Genomic DNA, 25,454 nt, shown 5'->3' with positions numbered 1-25,454 from the left:
GAAACTATTTTGCTATATCTTTGTTATATATAATCATTTATGTTTTTTTTTTTAGTTGGCAGTCTGTATTATCTGATTGGAAAAGGGACAAAATATTGTGTTTAATGGTACCACTGTGCTGCAACGACCATCCCTGCTAAGCCTAATATATTTAAGCTTAAAATTTAAGCATTGATTAAGCCAAAGGAATATTGAGTAACTCTGTCTTTTATTAAATGACAAATGTAATATTGTTTAAAATATAGAACTAGACTAGAAGGAAATTATTTTGTGGCTGGTTGGGGTTAAATATTTTGTAAGTGAACTCTCAAATCTCAGATTATAGCTGGTTGAATCATCTACTGATCATCTACCCAGCTTTTGTAGCCTTGGGTGGGCCGGGGGAAATTGCTGGTGAAGGGGGTTCCGGTTGATCTTTAAAAAGAAAATAGAATGTTAATGTGCTTTCTTATCTCTACAATCATCCACTATAATCTACAATCATCTACTGTATGATAAAAGCTTGCTATCTAATGAAAGCCTAATAAATACTTACAGTACTAACAGTACTGCAAGTGATAAATCATAGTTATTTAATAGTTATTTAAAATGGCATTTAGCCAGCATGTGCCGGATAGAAAAGTATGATAAGAAAAGGATAAGACACTAATGTTTTTCTAGGCCTGCTTTCTCATGCAGAGAGATGAGCAGGAAAGGCCTTTTGTGTACACTGTGCAGCACTGTTTAACAATACATTTTCAATATTTACTCTGAATGAACACACTTTAAATAATAACCTAGAATAAAGAGGTCTACTTTACAGCACTTTTTGTACATTGGGTTCTCATTTGATGCTGACACGTATTTTCTTAATAATTCAGATATTTTTACCCATTAATTTATATTAATAATTAATTTAACTATTTAAGAAAAAAAAATCATGATATTTAAACATGTCCGAATGTTCTTGTCCACCCTGTCATCTTGGTATAACGTCTCAGGGACTACACAACCTTTATATTGTGTTATTTTAAAGTGACTGAAGGTACTTGCTGAAGGTTTAGCAATTAATATATTTTATTTCACTTAATAGAGTGCTGTAAAAAGTGTTTTTCCCTATTACAGATTTCTTTTGTTCTTTTTTTTTGTTATTGCTCTTTTGTCATTGTGGTAGTATGGGTCTAGTGGTTAAGAGGATTCATGTTTAGACAGCAAAATTTAGAGAAATTTGATAACTTTAAAAGCAGGTATGGGATCTCAGTTGCTGTTAGGTTATTATAAACACAAAATAAAATAAAAAAAAAACAATTTATACACACTAACGCACACTGTAGTTCAGAGTCGGCTGGAATAAGTGGATTAAAGGTACCACTAAGATCCACTAAGCTAGACCATAAATTATAACATACCCAGTCAATAGCAGAGTTTTATACAAACAGACAGTATTAGCTTGAAGTGCATATTGTCTTTAGAAGACTGGTGATAGGTAAGGGTAGCCTACTTTATTAGATAGATAGATAGATAGATAGATAGATAGATAGATAGATAGATAGATAGATAGATAGATAGATAGATAGATAGATAGATAGATAGATAGATAGATAGATCAGCCTGTTTGTATGTGTCTGTATGATCTTTTGTGAGCTCCTGAAAGAATTGTCGACGTGCTCTTTTGGGTAATTTTGGGAGGCCGGCCACTCCTGGGAAGGTTCACCACTTTTCCATGTGTTCTCCATTTGTAAATAATAGGTTTGGTCGTAGACATGATTTGCTGAGCCTTAAAGCCTTAGAAATGGCCCTGTAATCTTTGGGAAATATTTATCTGATATTAAAATAATGTGAAAAATGTAAATCTTTACAAAGTATAAATGTATATTTGAAACAGAAAGAGGCCGCCATGAATAGTTGTAATTGTTTACAACTCTAGCACAACCAAGTTGTCATCAATTGACAATTTTTGCTCAAATGGTCCACCCTGTTGTGTAGTTTATGTGACACGATACATGGCAGAAAATAACAAGTAAAAGTAAAATAAAAATGGGAAATGTGAATCAGCTGGGAAAATATGATTTCTGTGTGTTCTGAAATATGATGAATAGCCTGAAACTGCCACGTCTCTTATGAACACAGATGATCTGGTAGGTTAATATTTATCTGGTGACACAAAAGAGCTTTTTAAACCCGTTTTTAGCATGCACCTGACAGAACAGTATAATGTTTGTCTAGTGCTGCATCCTCATCCACACAGTGATGAGCAGGAAAAACCTTGATGTTAATGTAAACAACATTTTTTAACATATTTTTTTAAATATTTCAGACATTCTTATTAATTATTATTTAGATATTTTTATTCTGTTTAAACATGTCCAGAGGTCCCTGTTCAGCCTGTCATCTTGGTATAACGTCCCAGTATCTTCCTAGCCTTCATACTGTGTTATTATAAAGTTGCTTTCACTTAATACACTTGCTTTCATTTAAAACCATGCTGTAAAAAAGTGTTTACCACAGATTTAATTTGATTTAGTTAATTTAGTTGATTTAGTCCATTCTAGTTAATTAACCTCTAAACTTAATAACTGCAATCCTAATAACTGGCAATGATTCATCTCTGTGGAGGAATTTTGTTGTATTCTTCTTTGCAAAATTGTGTTAGTTCAGCCTCACTGGAGGGATTTCTAGGATGATCAGCCTGTTATATGTGCTTTTGGAGTAATGTCAGTAGGCCGGCCACTCCTGGGAAGGTTCACCACTGTTCCATGTTGTCTCTGTTTGTTAATAATAGCTCTGGTGGTCTGGTAGCTGGAATTCGCTGGAGTCTGAAAGACTTAGAAATGGCTTTGTAACCTTTTCCAGACTGATAGATGTTAATGACTTTGTTTCTCCTCTGTTTTAAAATTTAATCAGATAATAATGAGAGTAATAATGTGTTGATTTAACCTACTTCCTGTTGCCAGACAGGTTCCATTTAAGTTATTTCTTGATTTTACAGGTCTTGACAGTAATCAGGCCTGGTATAGCTATTTAAATTGAATTCAGCTTTGCAAAAATGTGTTTAATCACAGTTAATTTATATGGTGGGCATTTAGATTTTCCCTTAATAAATGAAATCATTATTTAAAAACCTGCTTTTTGCATGACACTAAACAGATGCATGACAGTGAATAAGTGAAAATATATTTAACCTGAGAAAGTATGGTTTCTGTGTCTGAAGTCTGTAATATTATCAATATGATGAATATTTATTTGAGGTCTAAAAAACACAGTATTCTAAAAATGGCCCATAGCATCTGCTGAAGCACCAGAGATGAAACTTTATTGTATTTGCATATCTGAAAGTCTTTAATATAAATGTTTTAAAGATCTGAATTTACCAGAAAGCAAACTGATATATGAGATCCCGAAAATGACACGTCTCTTTTGAACTCTGATGATGTGGTAGGCTAATATTTATCTGGTGACACAACAGAGCCTGTTCACACCTGGCGTTATGATAAGATCACTCAAAGCGCAGTTCAAACAGAACGTTTCCTGTATAAAATAATTTTAACAAATAAAAAAATATATATTTAAGGCAATACATTTAATTTTTCCTGCTTCACACAGCATAAAGGCATTCAGCCAGTGTGCCTTTAATGGAAATAAACGATAAGAAAATGGTGAGGGGAGCTAATATTTATCTAGTGATATTCTCATTCCGCAGAAAAGAGGTTAGGCTTTTTAAACAGTAGGAAACATCCTTTAAACTTTACCTTGTTTAACTCATCACACCCAATTGTGTTCTTATGTAAATGTGTTAGTCTTCTGATAAATATCTTTAAGGTGGCTATTCCCTGGAAACCAAATTGCCATACAATTCTCAAACAGACACATCTCACATGAACAACCAATAATAGGTTTGCACAGAACTGTTTTATATTTATTCTGCCGTTATAATGACATGCAGTGGCTCTTTGTTTTTTATAGGTTGTTAGAAAAAAAGAGAATCTTGGAGAAAATCGGTTAAGTTGATCATGATTATCTTAGGCTAAATTTGTGTTTGTTTTCACACATAGAGTATCTCTGCAAGTTTTTGCAAAAAATTCTATAAAACTTGGGATTTACTACTGGCAGTGGTTGGCTTTAGTAAAACACCCAAAAAACACACAGACATAAAGAAGCAAAAACACAAAGGTTGTCCAGCGATTGCCTTTGATGCTACAAAACTCAACAGTAAGTGAAAGAGACGTTGAAGTGATGGTTGTAAAAACCTTCTCTTTCATTCATAATACATTAACAATACATGAACAAGTAAAACCTTGTCTAATTTTACATCAACTGACAGCATACACTTCTAGTGCATGGCAAATAATGTAAGAATTGTATATACAGGAAAAAAATAACATATCCACATGTTAACATATTAGTATCAAAGTACCTTAGTACTAAACTAAATGATACATTGTACACGTTGCTTCCAGTGCACGGTTATTAATCATTCTCAGTGTCACAACCTTCAGTACATCACACGTTTCATGTCATAACCATCATTCACACTTTATACCATCATCAATAATGTCAAAACAATGTGTCTTTTCTGTATAAATGTTGCAAAGAAGCATCATCATCACAGTTACATTCAGATCAAATATTACATCATAGTGTCACTGTATATCAGGTGTGCCCAGATCCGGTTCTAGGCAGCATATAATTGTGTTTTTACATCCGATTCACCTCATGACAGGTATGATAACTGAACATGAACTAACAAGCAGAATCTCATAATAGTCCATCTAGTCCATAGAAACACCCAACGACCAACATTTTCACTAATAGCAACAACAAAACAAAAAAAATCTCTTTGGCTCAGACTCATTGCACTACCCTAGCTCATATAGATTTCCATCTTACAGCAAAACTGAACTTAAAATAATAATAATAAAAAATGTGTGTAACAAAACATACAAACACTGTTTTAAACCATGCAGAAATATTGCACATTACAGTTGCTTTGGTTTTCATCTTAAACTCTATTAAAAGTAGTGTAAAAGTTTTGTAAAAATCATATTTAAACCATGGCTACTTCTGTATGAGAACTGCAACAGAACCTGGAGATATTACTATGAGAATACTGTATAATACTGAGTAAGAGCAATATATATATATATATATATATATATATATATATATATATATATATATATAAATATATATATATATATATACTGTATTTGATTCATTAAACGAAACTGCGACCTACTGTACAGGTACAGGTGTTATGTAAAGTATAACAAGCACCAAAAAAATGCATTATCCTAAAAATGTGCTTATCTAGTGCTGAAGAACCCTTTATGTCCTATTTGACTAAGTTTAAACATATATGGCCAGTTTCCCAAACATGGATTAAGCCTAGTCTTGGACTAAATTGAAGTGCCAGTGGTGAAACCACTTCAGAGTCCGCGATAATTATTCTTAATTTCGCGTAGGGAAACTGGCATTTATGCTGTACTGTAAAGAAATACAAAAAAAGAACATACAAATTAGTGGCAGATAAGAAACAAATGCTAGAAGCTAACAATAAATGAATGGTTTAAAAAAAGACTATATCTAATTTACACAATTTCCCAATGAACACAGATGTTGTAAATCAGCCAATACATGCTTGATGTCTAAATTTTGTGTCTTTATTTTTAATCTGGAGATACGAGGCTAATGTTGCTAAAAGTGGAAGTCAATAGTAAAACAAAATTCTGTATGTAAAAACATTTAAACACTTTCCTTAACCTGCTGAAATCACATCCTTATTTTTAATTATGGCCCACATATTTTTCAGTGTTTTTTGCTAGCTAATATCGCCATGGCTAACCGGAACACTCAAGGTTTCTCAGTGTAGCACTGCCGGGCGGCATTTACTGTTAGCTGCTAATGCTGCTGGACACAGCCTTAGTGAACATCTGGAACTCTAAGCTTACTTTAAATAAACAGAAGTGCTTAACTCACCCAAATAAACAGTTTCAGGAGAGAAATTTGTGTAGATTAACATCCAACGCTCAATTTGCTCAAATGTTTTTTTTAAGAATTACAGTTTTGTTTACTTAGCTTAGCTTTACTTAACTTAGCTATCCCCCCACCACCACTCAGCGGCGAGACCTGCTAAATTAGCAGGGAAACATGGCCACAACCCTGTTCCTTATAGTTGCATAATGAGCCTTATAATCGGGAGCACCTTATGTATTAAAAAATAAACCAGAAAATAAATGTTCATTGACAGTGCTTTTTATATTCCGGTGCACCTTATAGTGTGTGAAAAATACGGTAAACACTTTAGGTGGCTATTGGTTTCTAGTGTTTGTTAGCAAATTTACCTTGTGGGTCCAGCAAAAACTATAGAAACAAAATTTAAACATCAAACCTGTCCTATTGGTTTCTAGTGTTTGTTAGCAAATTTACCTTGTGGGTCCAGCAAAAACTATAGAAACAAAATTTAAACATCAAACCTGTCCTATTGGTTTCTAGTGTTTGTTAGCAAATTTACCTTGTGGGTCCAGCAAAAACTATAGAAACAAAATTTAAACATCAAACCTGTCCTGTCTCAGCTGATCAACTAAATCTAACCAAAATGAAAATTTGTGTTAATTCCGTTTTTGTCAATCCTTTCCTTAAATCTTTTGACCTTGCAAACACGCAGTATCTTTAGGATGAGTTTGAGTAATGCAGATTTCATGCACTTATAAATATAAAGTACATAAAGTCACCATTTCTCACAAAACCTGCATTGCTCAAACACAGCTTCAGACTGCATTAGTGCCACCAGCCAAGATAGTCCCAACTGACCAGTGCCATCTGACCAAAGCCTGGACTGTGTGACGTCATCCTCTCATCCCTTCATTCAGCCTGTTAAATGATGGGGGGCAGAGAGTGGATCTCCTGTCCCTCAGAGTCTGTGCTTGACTGGGACTCAGACTGAGGTTTAATGATGATTTCTACAGAGCGCTCCCCGGTGTCAGTCGTGCTGTACTGTTGGCTTTCTGGTTTGCTGTCTCTGCTGTCTTTACTGGACGTGTTCGTGTCGACTCCTTCGCAGGCCTCCTCCTCAGCAGACGCTCCGATGGGCCGCAGGCGTTCTGCTGTGTCTATCTTGCTGTCTTTGACAGAGTTCTGCCTTTTCAGTTTGTCCTCTGAGCTGGACTTCTCCACTGTGGTGTGAAAAAAATACACTGACTTTAAACACAGCAACCAGTAAAGTAAACTTCCCTGATTTTACTTAAGCAGACTTTACAAGTCTCACGGAAGAATTTCTTGATGAACGGACCAATAGAAATGCTTCAAAATTACCTGAAATAAACTCTTTTTACATTGACTTTCACTGAAAGTTTACAAGGTTTTTTCTCTTTCTTGTAAACTTTTCCTGTTGACTAAAGTGTACTTTATTCAGTCACTACATGTGCTTTAGTCTTCTTAACACAGGCTAATCTATAGTGCAGCCTGAAGTCAACATTAACTCTTACCAGTCCTGTTGGTGCTTGATCTGCGGAAAGTGTACTCGTAGTTGTCACTGTCTCCAGGTTTTCTGACTGGTCGAGTTTTAGGGCGGAGCCTGGTGAGACGGCCCTCGGTGATCCACTCATGCTGCATGCCCTCGTCCGGAGTCATGCGCTTTGTTGGGTCCCATCTGCCACACAAACCAAACACGTCAAATTTGGTTTCAGAAAAAGCTGGGTTGTAGTAAAAGTTAAAAAAGTATGAATTTTAACACCATGGGCCCTGTTTATCTCTTCTATCTACTATCTATCTTTCTTTTGTATTTGGTTTGTTGTAAGTGTAAAAATGAGGTCTGTGCATTGCTATGTCTCCTTGTGTATGGGGGACAAGCAGGGGTGTATGCACATTGTGCACGTCTGGCACGCCTGCATGCCAAGATAGCAATAAACGCCTAACAGTTGACTGTTGCCTATACATGAAATCGCCTCACTTTCAGGCCACCATGCCCATCAGTGTAGATATATTCACCAGCACCTTTGTTATTTAAATGACGCAGGTGCAAGGCATGAAAATAGACTATATGTCTATAGGGTGTAAGATAGCAATGAGCATCGCAAAGTGCCTGAATATTGGTTATACATACACAAGGCAGCGCCTTATAAAGTCCAGAAACAGTGGATCGTTGGTCTTCAGTACGCTGGCAAGTTCCTTAGAGTTGGGTCTGCGTTTCTTCCCCTTGCTGTTAGTGACGTTCCGTGGGTTTCCTTTTGAATCTGTGTAAATAACAATGACACACAGCAGGTTAAACCTAAATGTACAGTATCTCTACTACTATACAATAGTATATGCACTACTATAATAATGATCTTAATCCGTAGTCAGGAGAAACATACCAAAAAATAGCCTTCTTCTGGATGCAGTCTGAACAAAGTCATTGGGAGGCATGCCCATCACCTACACAGAGAACAGTTCAAATCAACACAGAATTAAACCTTTAAATCTTTTAATACTAATTATGTATCATTAATATACACAGTTTATTACACAAATGTTTGCTGTATATTCAAAAACAGTTCACAAAGATGTGAAACTGGCATTCAATAAATGTTAAATAAAGATTATTATTGTGCAATAAGAAGAATGTTCCAGGTGGTTGCTTGCAATGGTGGTTGATATGCCATTTTCGATTAGGTTAGATTGCTATGAACATCCTGGCTGATATAAACAATGTGTATATAAAACAGTGTCAATGTCTTTATAGACAAATAATTGAAATATGTCTTCTAAATATCACACACATGTTCTTTGCACCGTCTATCACACACATGTTCTCTGCACCGTCTCTGACCGCAAGACCCTCCAGCGTATTGTGAGGACAGCTGAGAGGATCATCGGCGTCTCTCTCCCCTCCATCACGGACATTTACACCACCCGCAGCATCCGCAAAGCAACCAGCATTGTGAATGACCCCACCCATCCCTCACACGAACTGTTCTCCCTCCTGCCTTCGGGAAGAAGGTACCGCAGCATCCGGTCCAGCACGACCAGATTCTGCAACAGCTTCTACCCCCAAGCCATCAGACTCCTCAACTGCAGAGACTGAACTGATGGTTTTCTGTTCAGAAAATGGAAGCACCAAAAACCCTACTACCTCACTGGACTCTATTGCACACTGTGTAATAGAGGTAATTACTACCTCACTGGTCTTTTTTGCACACTGCATAATTTGCACACTGTCTTGTTATTTATTTTTCTTTGTCTGTATTGTGTTGTATTGTCTGTCTGCACTTTTGTACTGTTGCACTTATTGCTCTGTCTACACTGTGTTTATGTGCACCATGGTCCTTGGAGGAACGTTGTTTCGTTTCACTGTGTACTCTGTATATAGCTGAAATGACAATAAAAACCACTTTGACTTTGACTTTGACTTTGCTCATCATGGGTCCATCACAGGTATCTGCCCCAGCGAGGCTTATTAAAAGGTAATAGTTCTCCATAGGGAATATACAAGTCATGTGTATCGTGTGCGTCTGTGTCAGTAGTAAGTGCACCTTAACCCTTGTGTGGTGTTCATATTTTTGTTACTCGTTTACTTTGTTACTTGTATTTAATTCAGCAAAATTAAGCAATTTTACATTAAAATGCTTTACACATGCTTGCTTCACCTAAATTGCAAGCAATATAAACAGCTTACATGGTTAATATTTGCCCTTTACCTTTCTTATGTTACATTTCTTTCAAAAAGTGCTACTCTTTTTTTATTATTTTTTTAATAAAATGTAAAAGAAAATGAATTAAACTCAAGATATGAGTAGAAAATTTGTTTTGTTTACCAATTTACAAATGAAGCAATGTTTATTAGCCCTTGGCCAAACATACTGTATGTAATATAAATGGTTAGGTGGGGGGGTGCACAGTGTGTGTTTATCGAAAATGTGTTTTGATACATGTTTTTCACAAAAAATGAGCCAATGCCAATGAGTTTGAGTTAGAAAAAATATTTTTTTAGTATCATTTGATGAAAAATGAACACGGGTCCCACAGACCCGAACACCACACAAGGGTTAAAGTAGCTGACGTTCATAAACATTTCTATATATAAGGCATTTTTGTGATTTTTGTCATCTACTGTAAAGGTGAGCCATCAACTGTGCACAGCACAGTTGAGTTCATTTACGGTAACGGCAATGATATTCTGTTTCCTATTCATTGTTAATTTGAAGTTGATGTGAATTTGAGGTGCTGTGGCAATTCCTTGTGTGTGTGTGTGTGTGTATGTGTGTGTGTAACAAGCAGGGTGTGTGGCATATTAAGCACCTGCATTGCTAAGATATCTGATGGGTGACTGACAAAGTACACAGAAACATTATCTTTGCCTATAGCACAGTTAAACCTGAGGGGGCGCTGCAGAGGCAATAGTGACTACAATAAAAAGTTTTTTTTAAAGGTTAGGAAGAACTTTAAAACATTTTAAGCAGGACTGTTATGTTATATGACGTCAAAGGAACACATTTAAGCTATTAATAGAAAAAATATGTTTTAGGGTTTATTGTTTTTTAAGCATGTCTCATAAAACATTAAAAATAAAAAAGACTGGCTTTCTATTTGCATTTTGCCACCCAGAATCAGAATTGAAATATCAAATTATGAGTAAATGACTGAAAGTTGCACTGACCTCCATGATACAGGCAATCTGCTCCACCTCACTCTCTCCAGGAAACAGAGGGTAACCAGTGTAGAGCTCAGCCAGGATGCAGCCCAGGCTCCACATGTCTATGGCCATGCTGTACGGGTGTCCCAGGATCACTTCAGGAGAGCGGTAGAAACGACTCTGGATGTATGTGTACACTATCAGCAGAGAAAAAAAAAGAGAGAGAGAGAGAAAAAAGAGAGACTATGTGAATAAAGGTCTTACAATCACAAGTGTTTGGTTATCCTTGATTTAATCCATATAAATCCATATTAAACAGAGGAATTAGACACTAAGTAACTAGAACATCTGTGGTGCTGCAAGGCTACATGAAACAGCTTTCCATTCATGTTTTTTTTTACTGCAGAAGAAGCTCAAAAATCTCAAATGGCACAAAGGGAGGAAGAAAGAGAGAGTTTACCTCTCTGCTGCTCGTAACAGCTTGACCCGAAGTCGACCACCTTGATATTTCCCTGCCCTCGCTGAGACAGTAGAATGTTCTCCTTTAAAGCACAACAAAAAACAGAAATTGATTTTTAAAAAAGTTTCAAACCACATAAACATGTTTGCCTTATATATATTTATATAGAGCTTTGGAAAAAATAAGAGATCACTATATATATTTTTGAGTAAGAAAAAAAAGATGCAGAACTTTCAGACCTCAAATAATGCAAGGAAAACAAGTTCATATTCATAAAGTTTTAAGAGTTCAACAATCAATATTTGGTGAAATAATCCTGTTTTTTTTTTTTTTATCACAGCTTTCATGCATCTTGGCATGTTCTCCTCCACTAGTGTTACACACTGCTTTTGGATAAATATTTGCCACTCCTGGAGGAACAATTTCCAGCACTTCAGCTTGATTTGATGTATTGCGATCATCCATCTTCTTCACCTTGAGGTTTTCAATTTGGTAAAATCAAAGAAACTCATAATTTTTAAGTGGTCTCATATTTTTTTAGAGCTGTATGTCTGTATTGTTTTATTACTCAAATAAAAAATCTGCTTCTGTTAGAGATGCACCGATAATTGAATTGAGTGCTGATTCCAGTAACTGATATTCTTCATGTGCATTAACATGGAAATGGAGAAAATGGAGAATGTGTACCGGTTTTAGGTCGCAGTGGATGATCTTTTCCCTGTGCAGCATCTGAAGGCACTTGAGGAGAGAGTGGGCGAAGCGGCGGATCAGGGCCAGGCTGAAGCCTTGGAAGTTGTTCTTCTTGATCAGTTCATACAGGTTTGCTCTGAAAATCAAGAGGAGAAAGAGAATAAAAAAAATGCAGTTAGAAAAGCATGTAATTACACGAAATGAAAGGTAGTCAACCTTTGTTTTCCTTCACCAGTAAAAAACGTAATACACCTTTCCACCTCTAGAGTGCAGAAGGTGAGTAGTTTTAAAGTAAAGCTCAGCGTGAACTTTTCCACACTCAGGGTCACACTTGATTAGTCACTCACAGGCCTGCTCAGCTAAGCACAGTCTTTAGCACTTTGATCGATAAAAGTGAAATCCCTCTGAAGGCTGTGTTAATTGCTGAGCGCTATGATAAAGAGTCCTTTGAGAGCGGTGGTCTCGGAGTTATCTTTGGCAGCGAGGGGACTTGTGACAGCAGCTGTGAACAGCATCCGCAGAGCCTGGGGTAACCGGAGCCTTCACACCGTGAGCGGGTGAGGAAAGAGATAGCGACCTAATCAAGGCATTAAGTAAAGGATTTGGTGACAGTAACTGGAGACCGGGGTGGCAAGCGTCTCACGGCCTCCTAAAGGTCAGAGCGCCTGAGGCTGCAGTAGTTTCTCACAATGAGCACTAATCGATCACTTTACCCAAAAGCTGTGGGGGCCACTAGTCTGCTCTCACTGGACTCTCACCTCACACCCGTAAGTGTGAGTGTGTGTGAAAACTAGTCAAGCTCCCCAAAGCAGGGGAGATTTTCTGTCTCTGGAGCTTAAACGAGATGTAGTCTGACCGATTTTGAAAAAATATTAGCTCAAATCTCTATCATACTACCCAACTGTAACAGAGAAAATGGATTACCGTATTTTTCACACTATAAGGTGCACTAGACTATAAGGCACACTATCAATAAACATCTATTTTTGTGGTCTATATTCATAAATAAAACACATTATGCAACACTAGTAAGGAACAGGGGTGTCACCATGTTTTCCTTCTAATTCAGTAAAGCTAAGCTAAGTTAGGTAAACAAAAATGTAATTCTTAAAAAAAAAAAAAAAAAAAAAAAAAAAAAAAAATATATATATATATATATATATATATATATATATATATATCTGAAAGCTCTTTGACTTTCAAATATATATATATATTTGAAAGTCAAAGAGCGTTCATTGGCAGTAAGCTTAGATTTCCAGATTTCCACTAAGCCTGAGTGCAGCAGCATTAGCAGCTAGCACTAGCTGTGGTTAGTGGTTAATGCCATCCAACTGGCTACACTGAGGAACGCTGAGTGTTCCAGTAAGTCAGAGCGTTTTAAGCTAGCAGTTCGTCCCATGTAGCTTGTTTTTTTAACACAGTAAACACACAGACTACAGTCTGATAATACTCAGCTCTGAACAGCAAAAGAGTTAGCACTTAGCACAGTTATCAGCTAATGCTAATACTGCTCCAGGCTTGGTGCTGGAGAAACTTCACCGAAAATCCTGTATAATGCTGTACTTCAGCAGAGTGGCTTTTCTGCTTCTTACAACCTGACTGGTAGAATTCATACATAAGGAACACTGGATTATAAGGTGCATTGATGATTTTGGGAAAAAATTAAAGGATTATAAGTGTTCCTTATAGTGCAAAAAATGCAATATTTATTGTTGATGCTCTGGAGAACATATGTGTGTAAAATCCTGTAATGTTAATCAAACACCTCAGTACACATGCTTCTTTCAGTTTTTTCAGATGCTGCTTCTGTGTCTCCCAGGTGTCCAGAAATGCATGTTTAAAGCATGTTCTATGTAAGGGGTGTTTTTTTACACCTCCCACTTCCCACTATAGTGGGAGCCCAGGAGCCCCTCAAAATATTGATGACTATGGAAAATTAGTCTGCTCACACTAGGGTTTTACAATAAGGAACAAAAATGTGATATAACTCTGTTGGATATCATGATATTGATGTCAAAAGTGCTAAATTAAAATTCTCAAAGCTAGACTGCACTCATTTCTCTCAGGTTAAGAAGTAGCTTGGTGTGAGCATTTATTGTGGACCTCTACCACACTCTCATTTTACCTCGCTCTGCCTCGCTCTACCTCCAGTCTCGTTATATCACCTAAGCATAGTCTACGTTGTGAATAGATTTCTCTGTTGATGCATTTGGGTAAAGCAAATGAGCCAAATAGGGTTTACTCTTACTCACAATGTTATTGCAGCTTTTTTGATGTGTTTATAGTGACAACATACTGTATAACACAATAACGATAAAAAAAATATGATTTATCTTAGAGCTTTGCTATATGTTCTATGCCTGCAAATACAAATGCAGCCTTTTACATAATGTAGAGGTTCTTAAAACTTTAAAAAGGTTTTTTTTCACACTCACATATCCACAAATGTGATTCTACTATGGCATCTATCCAAAGCACCCATTTGGCACCTCTGTGTTTTTCAGAGTGTTTGCTCTTTTTGTGTTAGCAGACAAAGCAGAAATGCACTCATACACACTCAGCCGCTGACTCCCACTCGGTCTGCAGTGTGGCGTCTCGCAGCCACTCTGTATTACTGTAAAAGCTGGGATAATTGTCTGACTCCATTACCGCTGTGGCCCAATTGATTCTGCATTGGTCTAAATGTTTTGAGTCAGAGCAGCTATTCTTACAGTCAATCTACAGTGCGGTCCTCACCCCAGAAGCTCGAAGGAGATGCAGAGGTGGTTACGGAAGTAGAAATACTCCTTCATGTGGATGACGTTGTGGCAGCTGTCCCGGTCTTTCCTCCGCACTGCATCCAGGATCTTCAGCTCTACCAGAGCCTGCTGATGGAACCTGCAGAACAAACAGCAAACGGGCAGCGTCTGTTAATGTTTACATTCTTAATCAACTTTGTCCTAAAATGAAAGATATTTTAAATTATTTTTACAATGACGCCATAAAGGAACTGTGTTTGGTTCTATAAAGCATGCATCAAGTCTGTTTGCAAAATTTCACTCTAAAAAGGTCTCTGTTACAAATAAGCTTCTTTATGTAATCAAAATTGGTTCTTCTGTGGCTTTGCCCAAAAACACTTTAAAGCACTATTATTTTTAAGACAGCAGCTCATACCTCATACATGTACTTAACTTCTAAGCTTATGTCCATTTTTATACTAGTATTTCATTGTATTATTTCCATTTAATCTTACTTTTTTCTTAATGGCAGTTCAGGTTAATATATTTTGCTGTAAGACTTTTTAACTGTACTATTCAAGAAATACAATATTTAAAACCAATGATTCTGCACAGTTACCTGAGCTCCGCCTCCAAAATACATTAAAACAGTTTTGTACAAAAAGTTTGATAGAAATTATATAACAGTAACTATAATATCATAGAGTATATAAAGATGTGTAGTAATATGTGTGGTTTTACTATAGTAGAAATATCCAGTAAATAGACCATTTCTATTTTTAATGAATTAATATTTTCCATCAATTAAAGTAACACATAAAAAATTTACAAGGATTTATAACAACCTAATTATAATTATTTTAATCTTTTTACAAAGTTTTTTAGTTCCAGGTTTTGTATAGTTATTTTTATAAACAATTTAAGTCGATTTATTACATAAGATTCACATTACATAATTAGTTAATTGTAAAAATATTATCATTAGATCACAATAATTAGACAGACAAATATAAGTTATTAAATTTATATTCTGTATCAGCAGAATGTAGTTTTTCTTCTGACAAAGTGCCAGAATTTATATTTTATCAAAATCAAATCATATCAATAATTTTCACTCTTAAATAATTATTGTTACATTTAAAATGTTTTCATCTGTACTACAAATTGGTGACTAAACTGAAATAGAACTATGTTTAACACTATAATTCTTCAATCTTTTTAGATCATTTCCAGAGTTTCAGGCAGAAACCCTGAGAGTGCTGGTGAGACCCGGGCAGGCCCTCTCTCCTAAGCTCTCGTTTTGTTTTCTGCATTATTGAAAGGCTGTAAACCTGATGGCATCTGCATCAATCAAAGGTGGTGTGACTCGGGCTGAGGAGTGGATCACTTGAGCGAGGGCGGGTAAGGTGATATCGGCAGATGCCTTTTAACACCTCTCCGGGTTTCACAGTGACCCTCGACCCAGTCACACACAGATCAGATGTTAAGATTTGATGTTAGGAACTGATGGAAATGTGAACTGTTTGTGCAACAGCTCTTATGTGCAAAGATTTACCAAAATTATCTCAGATATGCTGATGAGAAAGCCTGGTTCACTTCTTTAGATCTGCAGTGGAGCTCCATGTAGCTAACAAGTGATGGAAGCCAATACTCCACCAATCAGCACTGGGTAAACTGTGTGCTTCAATCATCAAACCATGTCAAACTGTTAACGGAATAGAGTTTCTCACACTGTATGATACACACCACACCCACACGTACACACTGCTGTGTGTAAAATGGGCTCCTCCAGGCTTTGGAATGCTGTTTTAGCATGTGATATTTGTCCATTTCTACAGGTAGGAATACAAATGAACAGGAAAACATCGGACACTGGGAGTTTTGGCATATTCCACACAGGAAACAAAGATATTTTTTGACTATTTTTGAATGAATTTCTCCACTTTATCTGGGTCTAGAGTCATTCAGGGAACTGAGCTCATGTGTCTGTAGGCTAATTTGCTATAATTGAGCTATGGATAAAACTGCACATTATTTTTTGCTGTACTAATCTAAATGTTGTAGATATGAAATGACATGCTGTAATTATATAAGAGTTTGAATACAACGGAACACCTTAAATCCACCCCCCACTGCAAAGTAATGGTACATTGTAATTTTACCTTTAAAGGAATGAATTAAAAACAAATAGGAATTAAATACAGAATACAGTACTGTGCAAATGTTTTAGGTAGCTGTGGGAATTTCAGTAGAGCACAAGTGTCTTATCTGTGAAGTAAGTGTTTATTAGCTCAGTAAAATACTAGCATTACAACAAATACAAACAGCAATTTTACAAAAAGAACAGCTTTTACAGCCTTGATTTTCTTAAAACATCTCCAATAGAGTTATTTCTGGTTCTTATCATATCAACACCTGGTTTGGCTAATTGGTAAATTTGGTAAATCAGGTGAGCTGCTGACGGAACTGAACATAATATACACATGCTGGCTGAGGAGCATCCAGGAGAAATCTGGAATCTCTACACTTTCTTCTTTAGCTCGGCTCACAGGATATAATATACTTAGTTAAAAATGAGAATTTCTTGTTATGTATCATATGTGGTGCTTTTTTTTTTTTTAGGTAAAAACACTTTATTATCACATATTTCTGAGATAAATTGAGTAGTGTAATTTGCTTTGGTGCCTAAAACATTTGCACAGTACTGTATGTCTAAAACCTAAAGAAATAATGACATATTTAGCTCTGTTTCCTTTAGAGAATTGGTTCATTTATTAACACAATTTATTGTCATTTGACCAGGGGTGTCCAGACCTTTGCATATGTTTGTAAAAGTGTATGAACATGATCTTGTAAATACCTTTTCTTGTTGCGAATGATCTTGATGGCCACCATTTCGTTTGTTTTGTGATCCAGGCATTTGAGGACTTGCCCGAAGGATCCCTTCCCAATCACCTCCAGAACCTCGTAGCGGTAAGCAATGTGGTCATGCAGGACCTGCGCACAGATCATATTTGGAAAGAGATTCATGTCTCAGCTATGGATAGCCAAAGCGCAGCTATTTCAATCGCCATCTGGCAGCACGACTTAATGTGTCACAGTGAGGAAAGATGGGTAAAAGTGAGACGGACAAATGAGCTGAAAAATCCCCCCCATTCCTTATTTGTCCTTCTCTCTCTCTCTCTCTCTCTCTCTCTCTCAACATTTATTATAAATGGCCCATTTATTATTTCAGGCCTGAGTTGAACCTGCTCCAGAGTTATGTTACGCTGTCTGGATTATTGCTCTGGGGGACAAACATGTGTGCTGATGAGCGTACTGGGGACAGCGGGTCCAAACTTTTAAATAATGCAAAGAGCAGGCTGGAAAAAATGCTCTGTTTGGGACAGGGCATTCATAGAGGACAGGGCAGGCAGAGTTCATATGTGGGACTGGCGGGAGATTAGCCGGCCTCGTGCTGTAATGCAATTTCCCTGTTTCTCGTGAGGTTGAGTATGAGGTCAGTATGTCAGTCAGTCAGTCAGTCAGTACGCCTGTTTTCTCAGTACCCATCCAGGGCTTGTCCTGATGCAGCAAAACTCAATCATGGAGAGATACACTCCTCTAAACATGCTTCATGATGCTTTAAGAGCTTCATTGTCTTTGACCTATTAAACAGGCCATAAACAGATTACTTGCCAATGAATGACTGCCCTACTTTTAAGACATTCTCAATCAATCATGCGTGTATGAGGGAACGCCAGGTGCCAAGCTCTTCTTATTATTTTGTTTTACTGCAGAGAATGTAATCTTATCTTCGTTTTTTTTTTTTTTTATTCACCGAAAACTATATAAAGAGGATATGCCTGGAAACCCATCACACCAACCTTGACCCAGCCTTGAGGAACATTATATGGTGTTAAAAAAAAGTGCAAGACACTCTCAAAATAGCTTAACGAAGCGCTGCGGAAGCATCAGGCGTATAACCATTAAGCAAACCAGTCTTGATTTTCTTCATGTGACATTATTTTTACGCCGCACCTTTCAATACGTTCTGCATGCGCACATACTCGCTCTTTAACACTATCTGATGTTACCTTAAGGTAGCTGCCATGCTCATCATCATAGCCAGAATTCTGCGGAGATCCCTGGCAGCCCTCGATCTTCTTGGTGTCTAAGCCCAGATACCAGATCTCAGAGTAGTCCATAATCTCCTCCTGCTCGTACTCCGTGAGCTGGCTCTGAAAGTGCTTCAGCGCAGCTGTTAGCAAGGACAGAGGAGAGCAGATGGAAATTTAGGTCGTCGCTCGGCTTCTCCAGAAGACTAGTCAGCTTTTCCAGACTCAAAAGCTAATTTGTAAATGTTTGACCTTCTAATGCTTTTTTTTCTAGTGCTACTACAAATCAGGCAAATACATTGACATGAAAAATAAAAGGGTTTCTAAAGACAAAGACAATTTAAAAGATGTTTTTTTTACATTCAAAGCATACATTTTTTTTTCCAGTTTTTTTATTTTGCAATGTGCAATAATAATTCAACATATTTTTTATCAGTTACATCCAACAAGGCTTACCTAAAGTCCTAAACACCAGTAAGACAAACCTAATTAACACCCTGAAGTTATTTTTGTCATTAAATCAACACCTCAGGTGTTAAATAAACATGCTCAAACATTCTAAGCAGATTATGTTTCTGCTGAAGAGTCTAAAAAATAGCTGCTTTAGAAATTATATGCTTGTTTCAATAAGCTACAGCTTGTGACATTTAAAAAAAGTTTTCTAATTTTTTTTCCCAAAGCAAGCAGTCAAACACCATAAGATCTGTACCACAGTGCAGCACTGACCTGTTGGAGACATGGGCAGCCTCTGTCCCTCATACGTTCTGATCTTCTCAAACTTGTTGATGATACTTCTGGTCAAAGACTCGGAGATATTGTCCACTGAGGAGCCGAAACGAGCCGGGAATTGAGGCCTCGGCCTCTCCCTCTCCTCCTGCAGGTTAGTGAAGAAGAAAATGTTAATAAATAATCCAAATAAACTGCTCTTAACTTAAAAATATTAGCTTATATATTAGAAGAAGGCATTCTGTGAAGCTACCATTTTAAGATATGAGGTTTTGCTCTTACAAGGTTTAATATAGTATTAGTTTTCACCTGGTAGGCAGTCCAAACTTATAAACCTTTTGTTTGGAAGTCATTAGTTTTAATAGGTAGGCTTAAATAAAGAGGTAGAGAAGTATAGATTTGGATTGGCCTATATATAAATATATATAATAAAAAGAGATATATGTAAAAGAGAAGGACAGGTTTGCTCACTTGACTTTGTTGGACATTCTGCACCAGCTGTTTGACAATGTTGGGTAAGATGCCATCTGACTGGTGAAGCAGTTTGCCATTGGGCACCACCACCGGTTTAACTGGCGGGTCGAGCTGAGGTAAGGTGCCAGTCTCTGTGCCGCACTTCTGCAAAAGAAAATACAGAGCAATAACATATTAGCATTCAAAAGATGACAAAAAGGATGATACAAATTGATACAACCTACTTTGGCCACTTTGGAACTGATCATAAGCTTCCTGTCTGAACTGCCTGCAAGGAACCTGATTTGAGGGCATTTAAAATGGATCTGATGTAAACTTTGACGCATCAGAACCACTTCTGATAATCATACACCCTACCACCTGCTAAGCTGAGCGGGCAGCAGCCCTAGTGACCTGCCCCCAGGGTAGAGGATGGAATTTCAGGGCATGGAGAGTGAGAAGGGAACAAAAAAGTGTTCTGACATGCGGACTGCCGTTTTCCACATCGTCAGAGAGTGAGATAAAGTCTTTAGTGTACTCTTAGTACAGACATGCTTTCCAGGCCTGTTATATTTGGAAGTGTATGTGCGTACATATATGGCAATACTATCTGAATAGTGAGGCTAGTGTAGGTGAGCCTAATGACATCTAATGATCAGGCCATTTCTGCAGTTTTCAGGAAAAACGGTAGCATTAGTGGTAAATTAGGGATGGGTACTAGGCCTGTCACAATAACGTTTTTTTTTTTTTTTACCAGACTTTATATTGTCACAGATATAATTAAAAACATTAAATAAAACATAATAAAATGGCATTAAAAGCAGTGACATCATTTTAAAAGACGCCAATATTTTAATAAATCATACTGTAGAAGTTGAATACTTTTTTCTTCGCCTACCACAGCCTACTCTGTATGTATGGGACACGTTTTTTCCTGTATTGGTCATTGTGTGACTAGCTAAAATATAAGTGATGTTGATTTATATATGTAAACAAACACTCAAAGAAACACTACGAATGATACTGAGGTCAGAAAATTTATACAATAAGTCAATAATGTAATTAATGTGACAGGCCTCGGGGTCGCAAAATGTCCCTAAAATAATATGATGATGTTTCAGGATATTTTGGCAAAACACTGATTTTCTTTTTTAAATTTCAAAAGTATTCACCTGTAAAAAAAAAAAATGTTAAGGTTTTATATAGTATAACAGTTCTAAACATCTCCTATTTTTGTAGAGCTCAGTTAATTACCAAGACTCTGATTTTGTATAGAATAATAATACAAATTTGCACTGCTAAATTATTATATGATTATTATATAATTATATTATTATTTTTAGTCATCCTTAATATGCACAACAACTGGTGTACATTGTTGTTTTACTGTGTTTAACTGCACTTCCTTACACACATGCTAAAAGACTCTAATTTTATATTTTATTTTTCATTGTATTTTTATCTGTATCTTTCTGTCTTATCCTTCTTTTGGTTAAGAAGGATGTCCAAAATTTCCCTCTGGAATCAATAAAGTATTAGTCTATCTATCTCATATAATATAAAATCAACCACAATGCTTAAGTGAGAAATATTTAGTGCACACATATAAACAGCAAACATATACACATATACATATATTACTAAAAAATGATGACAATATTATCACAAATGATACGACACAGCAAACCTGTAGTAGTAATTATTTAAACAGACAAGCTATTTAGCTTAGAACTATGGTAAACATGCTTTATTGAACTATTATACACACCCCATTTCATTTTATAAAACAATCTCACTTCTTTAAAGTAAATTTTCTATTCTAATTATGTGAGGAGCTACAAATACAGCAATAATTCTGACCCCTAAAATCTAAACACAAGGTGGAGAGACTTGTTAGCGGCATGCAGGTTTTTCCCCCCCTGACTTGAAGATTCAAGATCGGAGCTCTGCAAATTTCTGGGCTGAAAAAGGAGTAACCTCATCTATAGATAGATGTGATATTTAATCTCATGTGTTCCAGGGCTGCTGCAGGATCTGCCAACTTGATTATGATGCATAGAGACAGAAGCTAAATTTAGCACAGAGGCACCTGCAGAACCACACAAGCGGCTGAATACAGTAGCCAGGCCATAAACAAGAGGCGTCTGAGCTGTGCAGGTACTCCAGCTGGGCGTCTAAACCACAATCAGGTCAATGGATTCTGACATTAAGAGGCTCTTTGTAACCACTGCGCCTCAGAGCGGCTCAAATGCAATTTAGACGGCTGGTGCTTCACTCATTACAGCCGGTCAATCGGTAGAGCAATTATGCAGCTATGTACTGTATATTTTGCACTATAAAATGCGCACTTAAAACCCTTTAATATACCCAAAAATCGATAGTGCACCTTATAATTCAGTGGACCTTATGTATGAATTTTACCTGTCAGGTATTAAAGAGCAGTAAAGCCACTCTGCTGAAGTACAGAGTTATACAGGAGTTTCAGTGAAGTTTCTCCATCACCGAGGATGAAGCAGCATTAGCATTAGCCGCTAACCACAGTGCTAGCTTTTTTTTGCAATTTAAAGGGGAGTATATTGGAGTGTAGTCTGCATGTCTACCACAATAAAACAAGCAATGCGGGGCGAACCGATAGCTTATAGCACCCTGGCTTACAGAAACACTCGGGGTTCCTCAGTGTAGTGCTGTCAGGCGGCATTTACTAGCCCTAAGTGATGCTAAACGCGGCTAGCGCTGCTGCTAACCGCACTAAAATACCTGAAATGTAAGCTTACTGCAAATAAGTGGTTAATGTGGCAAATAAGAGCGCTTTACTCACTCAAATAAACAGTTTTTAGGAGAAAAATCTTTGTAGATTAACATCCAGTGCTTGTTTGATTTTGAAATAAAAATGTTTTTTTTTTCTTTTAAGAATTACAATTTTGTTTACTTAGGCGCTTCAGAGTTAAAAGCCCCTTTTAAAGGAAATACAAGGACACATACAGCATTAAACATATACAGTTTTTTATGTAAAATAATATTATAAATAGTAAATTATACTTTTTGCTCAGATTCCACACATGCTCATGCTAATATTTCTGACTAGATAAATGAATGAGAGCTAGCTAGCATGTTAGTGTTAGCATGTCCCCACCATAAAACATTCTCCTCACCATTATTCTTCTATTAAAAGCTTCTGTTAAAAACTATATAAATAGTATTTCTACTGAATATTATGTGCTCTATTTGTATCTGTGCTTTATAAATAGCTCATTTATGACTCCTATGTTTATATCCTTCCATTTTATTGCTGGTTTATTGCTTCCTCTTTTACCTTCAGCTGTTCTGAGCAGAATAGTGTTCAAGTGTGCCCTTCAGTTTGGTTTATGTGGCCATCCAGTGAGAGCTGATGAGTTTTGGAATCATTTAATCAAGAATGAGGGATTAAAAAAATCACTATTTTTTTCAAATGAACAATTGAGTTGAATTGTACTGATATATTTGATAGATAAAAAAAAGCACAACTGAAACGGGTCTTTAGGACTAGTCTAGGACTTTCTGTGCAAAGAGACAAGCGACTCAAGCAGAAAATCACACCAACATTTAATGCAGGAGCCACCACAAACACATATCCTGCAGTTACGCTGTTTTAATGCAGTGGTTATTAAAAAAAAACGAATGTTGATTCAATGTCCTTTTGCTATCTGTGTAAAACGTGTAATAAGTTATAGTATACGCTGCAATTTTCTGTCCTATTAGTGTTTGCATGTTTGTGTAAGTGTTATGTTAATGTCAAGCAGATTTATTTTATTAATTTCTACATTCTATATGCATTTCTTGCTCTTAAAGGACATGCTTTTCACATGCATTTATGAACATGCTGATGTGAAAGGAGCATTTGGAATAAAAAAAAGAAAAGAATTTTATACAAATATGTCTTGGAGTATGCAGTGCTACACAGTGTAACAGTGATGGAGAGAGGTCTTGTGCAGCTTCACCAAAGTTCCATAGTGCAGTAGCAGAGTTACGGCTCAGAGTGGCGAGAGTAGAGATGTTTCTCTGCCTCTTTTACAGTCAAATCTTTTTACACTCAAATGCACCACCAACATAAGGCTAAAAAAAAAAAAGCTAAATGATGTTGCTTGTAGGTGTATTCTAGAATTTTCAGATTTTCAAAATCATGTGGGATTCGGGAAGTCTCATAACAGAGTTTTCTGCAGGGGAAGTGCAAGCCTATTTTAATCTGATCTGTGTGAGTAAGTGAAGCACACTCAGCAAGAGCCTGTCTACCTGTGAATAGTTGCGGTTGGTTCCCAGGCGTGTGCTCTCAGCCTGCAACCTCTGTGGGTGAGGGAAAGCCTCCGGTCTGGCTGCCTGCGAAAGCAAACAGAGAAAGACGTGTACTGAATGGCGTAGATGAGTGGGCAGGCTCGCACTTCCCGCGACCTCCGTCAGCTCTTAAAGGAAGGCCCGCAGCGTGGGACGCTGTCTGAACACCTAGGGAATCAGCGCTCGGCTCGTAATACACACAGCATTATTTAACACTGTGCGTGAGTCATCAAGGTCTCCAGGCTTAATTAACCTGCTATATTTTCAGAGCTCTGCTGCTTCAAAGGATTATAAAATAGATATGAACACTTTTAGGGTGTAATTGCACGGTTTGTGACATACCTGTGAGCAGTGAGCACACTGTGAAGGAATTAAAGGAGGACCGTTTATCTCAGCAGCCTACAAACTCTCGACACTCTTTTAATGGGATCGAAGCATTAAGGAGCTTTTAAAGTTTTGTCAAAACCAAACAAAATGAAACATTTGGCCGAAGGTGGAATATCGAATTCCAAACAGGTTTTTTTTTATTAATTTTGCCATTTTTTTTTACAATTGCTTAAATTAAAGAGCTCAAATTAATTTTTGTCTTGCTTTTCAAAGAAAACTTAAAATCATTATCAATCAAATAACTTTTTTGGTTGCTAAATATTTATCACACTTCTCAAGAACCATCCTACTTTACATGCACTGCGTAAACATTTAAAAGGTTCTTCCCACACACACATCTCTTTAACAAAAGACTTTTCTTATGGAGCTAAAATTGGTTGCTTAAAGAAAGAATTTGACCTTTCTAGCACCTTTATTTTTAACAGTGTAGTGTAAGCCTTAAATATGCACTCTTAAAAATAAAGGTGCTTCAGATGTTCTTCTGAGAAGTCATAGAAGAACCAAGGTTGTAATAGAGATGTCATAGAAAGTACTCACTTCCTTTTTTTAATATATATTTCTATTTCAAACTTTTCATTCTTTATAAAAAAAAGGGGTTCTCTTTGGTATCACTTATGTACAGGGGTTAAAATACAATATTTTGTAATGTATTGCAATAATCTTAGGTGATACATTATGAATTGTTTTTCTCATATGCATAAAATGTGAATTAAGGTGTACTTTTTAAACTGTAAAATATTTTGATAGTGTTTGTTAGAGACTCAAACCATATATTATTTTTTGGTAATCCTAGACTACCCAAATATTAAATACACATTAAGTAACTACTTTTCTTGTGTATATTTTGTTATTATAACATTATCATGTGACGTTTGGAAGAAGTAGGATTTCGCAACTTGACAGCACAATGTAAAAGCATTAAAAAATAATAAATGTCAGCTGTTGTCACTATTCCTACGTCATATTGACGTTGATCTTAGGGTCACATGCTGTCAAGCTGTTTACACTGTAAATAACACCTTTCT

General features: G+C 36.6%; 1 protein-coding gene across 3 annotated transcripts in view; it reads right to left on the bottom strand.

Annotated features, from left to right (window-relative positions):
- Positions 1-3,950: 3,950 nt before the first annotated feature.
- The window catches only part of dyrk4 (dual-specificity tyrosine-(Y)-phosphorylation regulated kinase 4), a 49,114-nt gene continuing 27,610 nt past the window's right edge, over positions 3,951-25,454 (bottom strand). For 2 of the 3 annotated variants that reach the window (XM_015601648.3, XM_015601651.3), the window contains exons 2-14: positions 24,004-24,087; positions 19,753-19,899; positions 19,282-19,429; positions 18,535-18,698; positions 17,319-17,455; positions 14,478-14,618; positions 11,736-11,874; positions 11,049-11,130; positions 10,613-10,785; positions 8,331-8,391; positions 8,081-8,210; positions 7,464-7,627; positions 3,951-7,151 (exon numbers count right to left, since the gene is read on the bottom strand). In XM_015601648.3, coding sequence (XP_015457134.2) covers positions 6,853-7,151; positions 7,464-7,627; positions 8,081-8,210; positions 8,331-8,391; positions 10,613-10,785; positions 11,049-11,130; positions 11,736-11,874; positions 14,478-14,618; positions 17,319-17,455; positions 18,535-18,698; positions 19,282-19,429; positions 19,753-19,899; positions 24,004-24,087 — 1,869 coding nt within the window. In that variant the 3' untranslated portion in view covers positions 3,951-6,852. The remainder of the gene's footprint in view (positions 7,152-7,463; positions 7,628-8,080; positions 8,211-8,330; positions 8,392-10,612; positions 10,786-11,048; positions 11,131-11,735; positions 11,875-14,477; positions 14,619-17,318; positions 17,456-18,534; positions 18,699-19,281; positions 19,430-19,752; positions 19,900-24,003; positions 24,088-25,454) is intronic. The other variant, XM_007228356.4, reaches the window with a different exon arrangement.

The sequence above is a fragment of the Astyanax mexicanus genome, chromosome 10 (genome assembly GCF_023375975.1).
Source record: "Astyanax mexicanus isolate ESR-SI-001 chromosome 10, AstMex3_surface, whole genome shotgun sequence".
In the NCBI taxonomy this organism is placed as follows: domain Eukaryota; kingdom Metazoa; phylum Chordata; class Actinopteri; order Characiformes; family Acestrorhamphidae; genus Astyanax; species Astyanax mexicanus.
The sequence above is the reverse complement of the archived record's forward strand: the minus strand, read 5'-3'. Positions and strand labels throughout refer to the sequence as shown.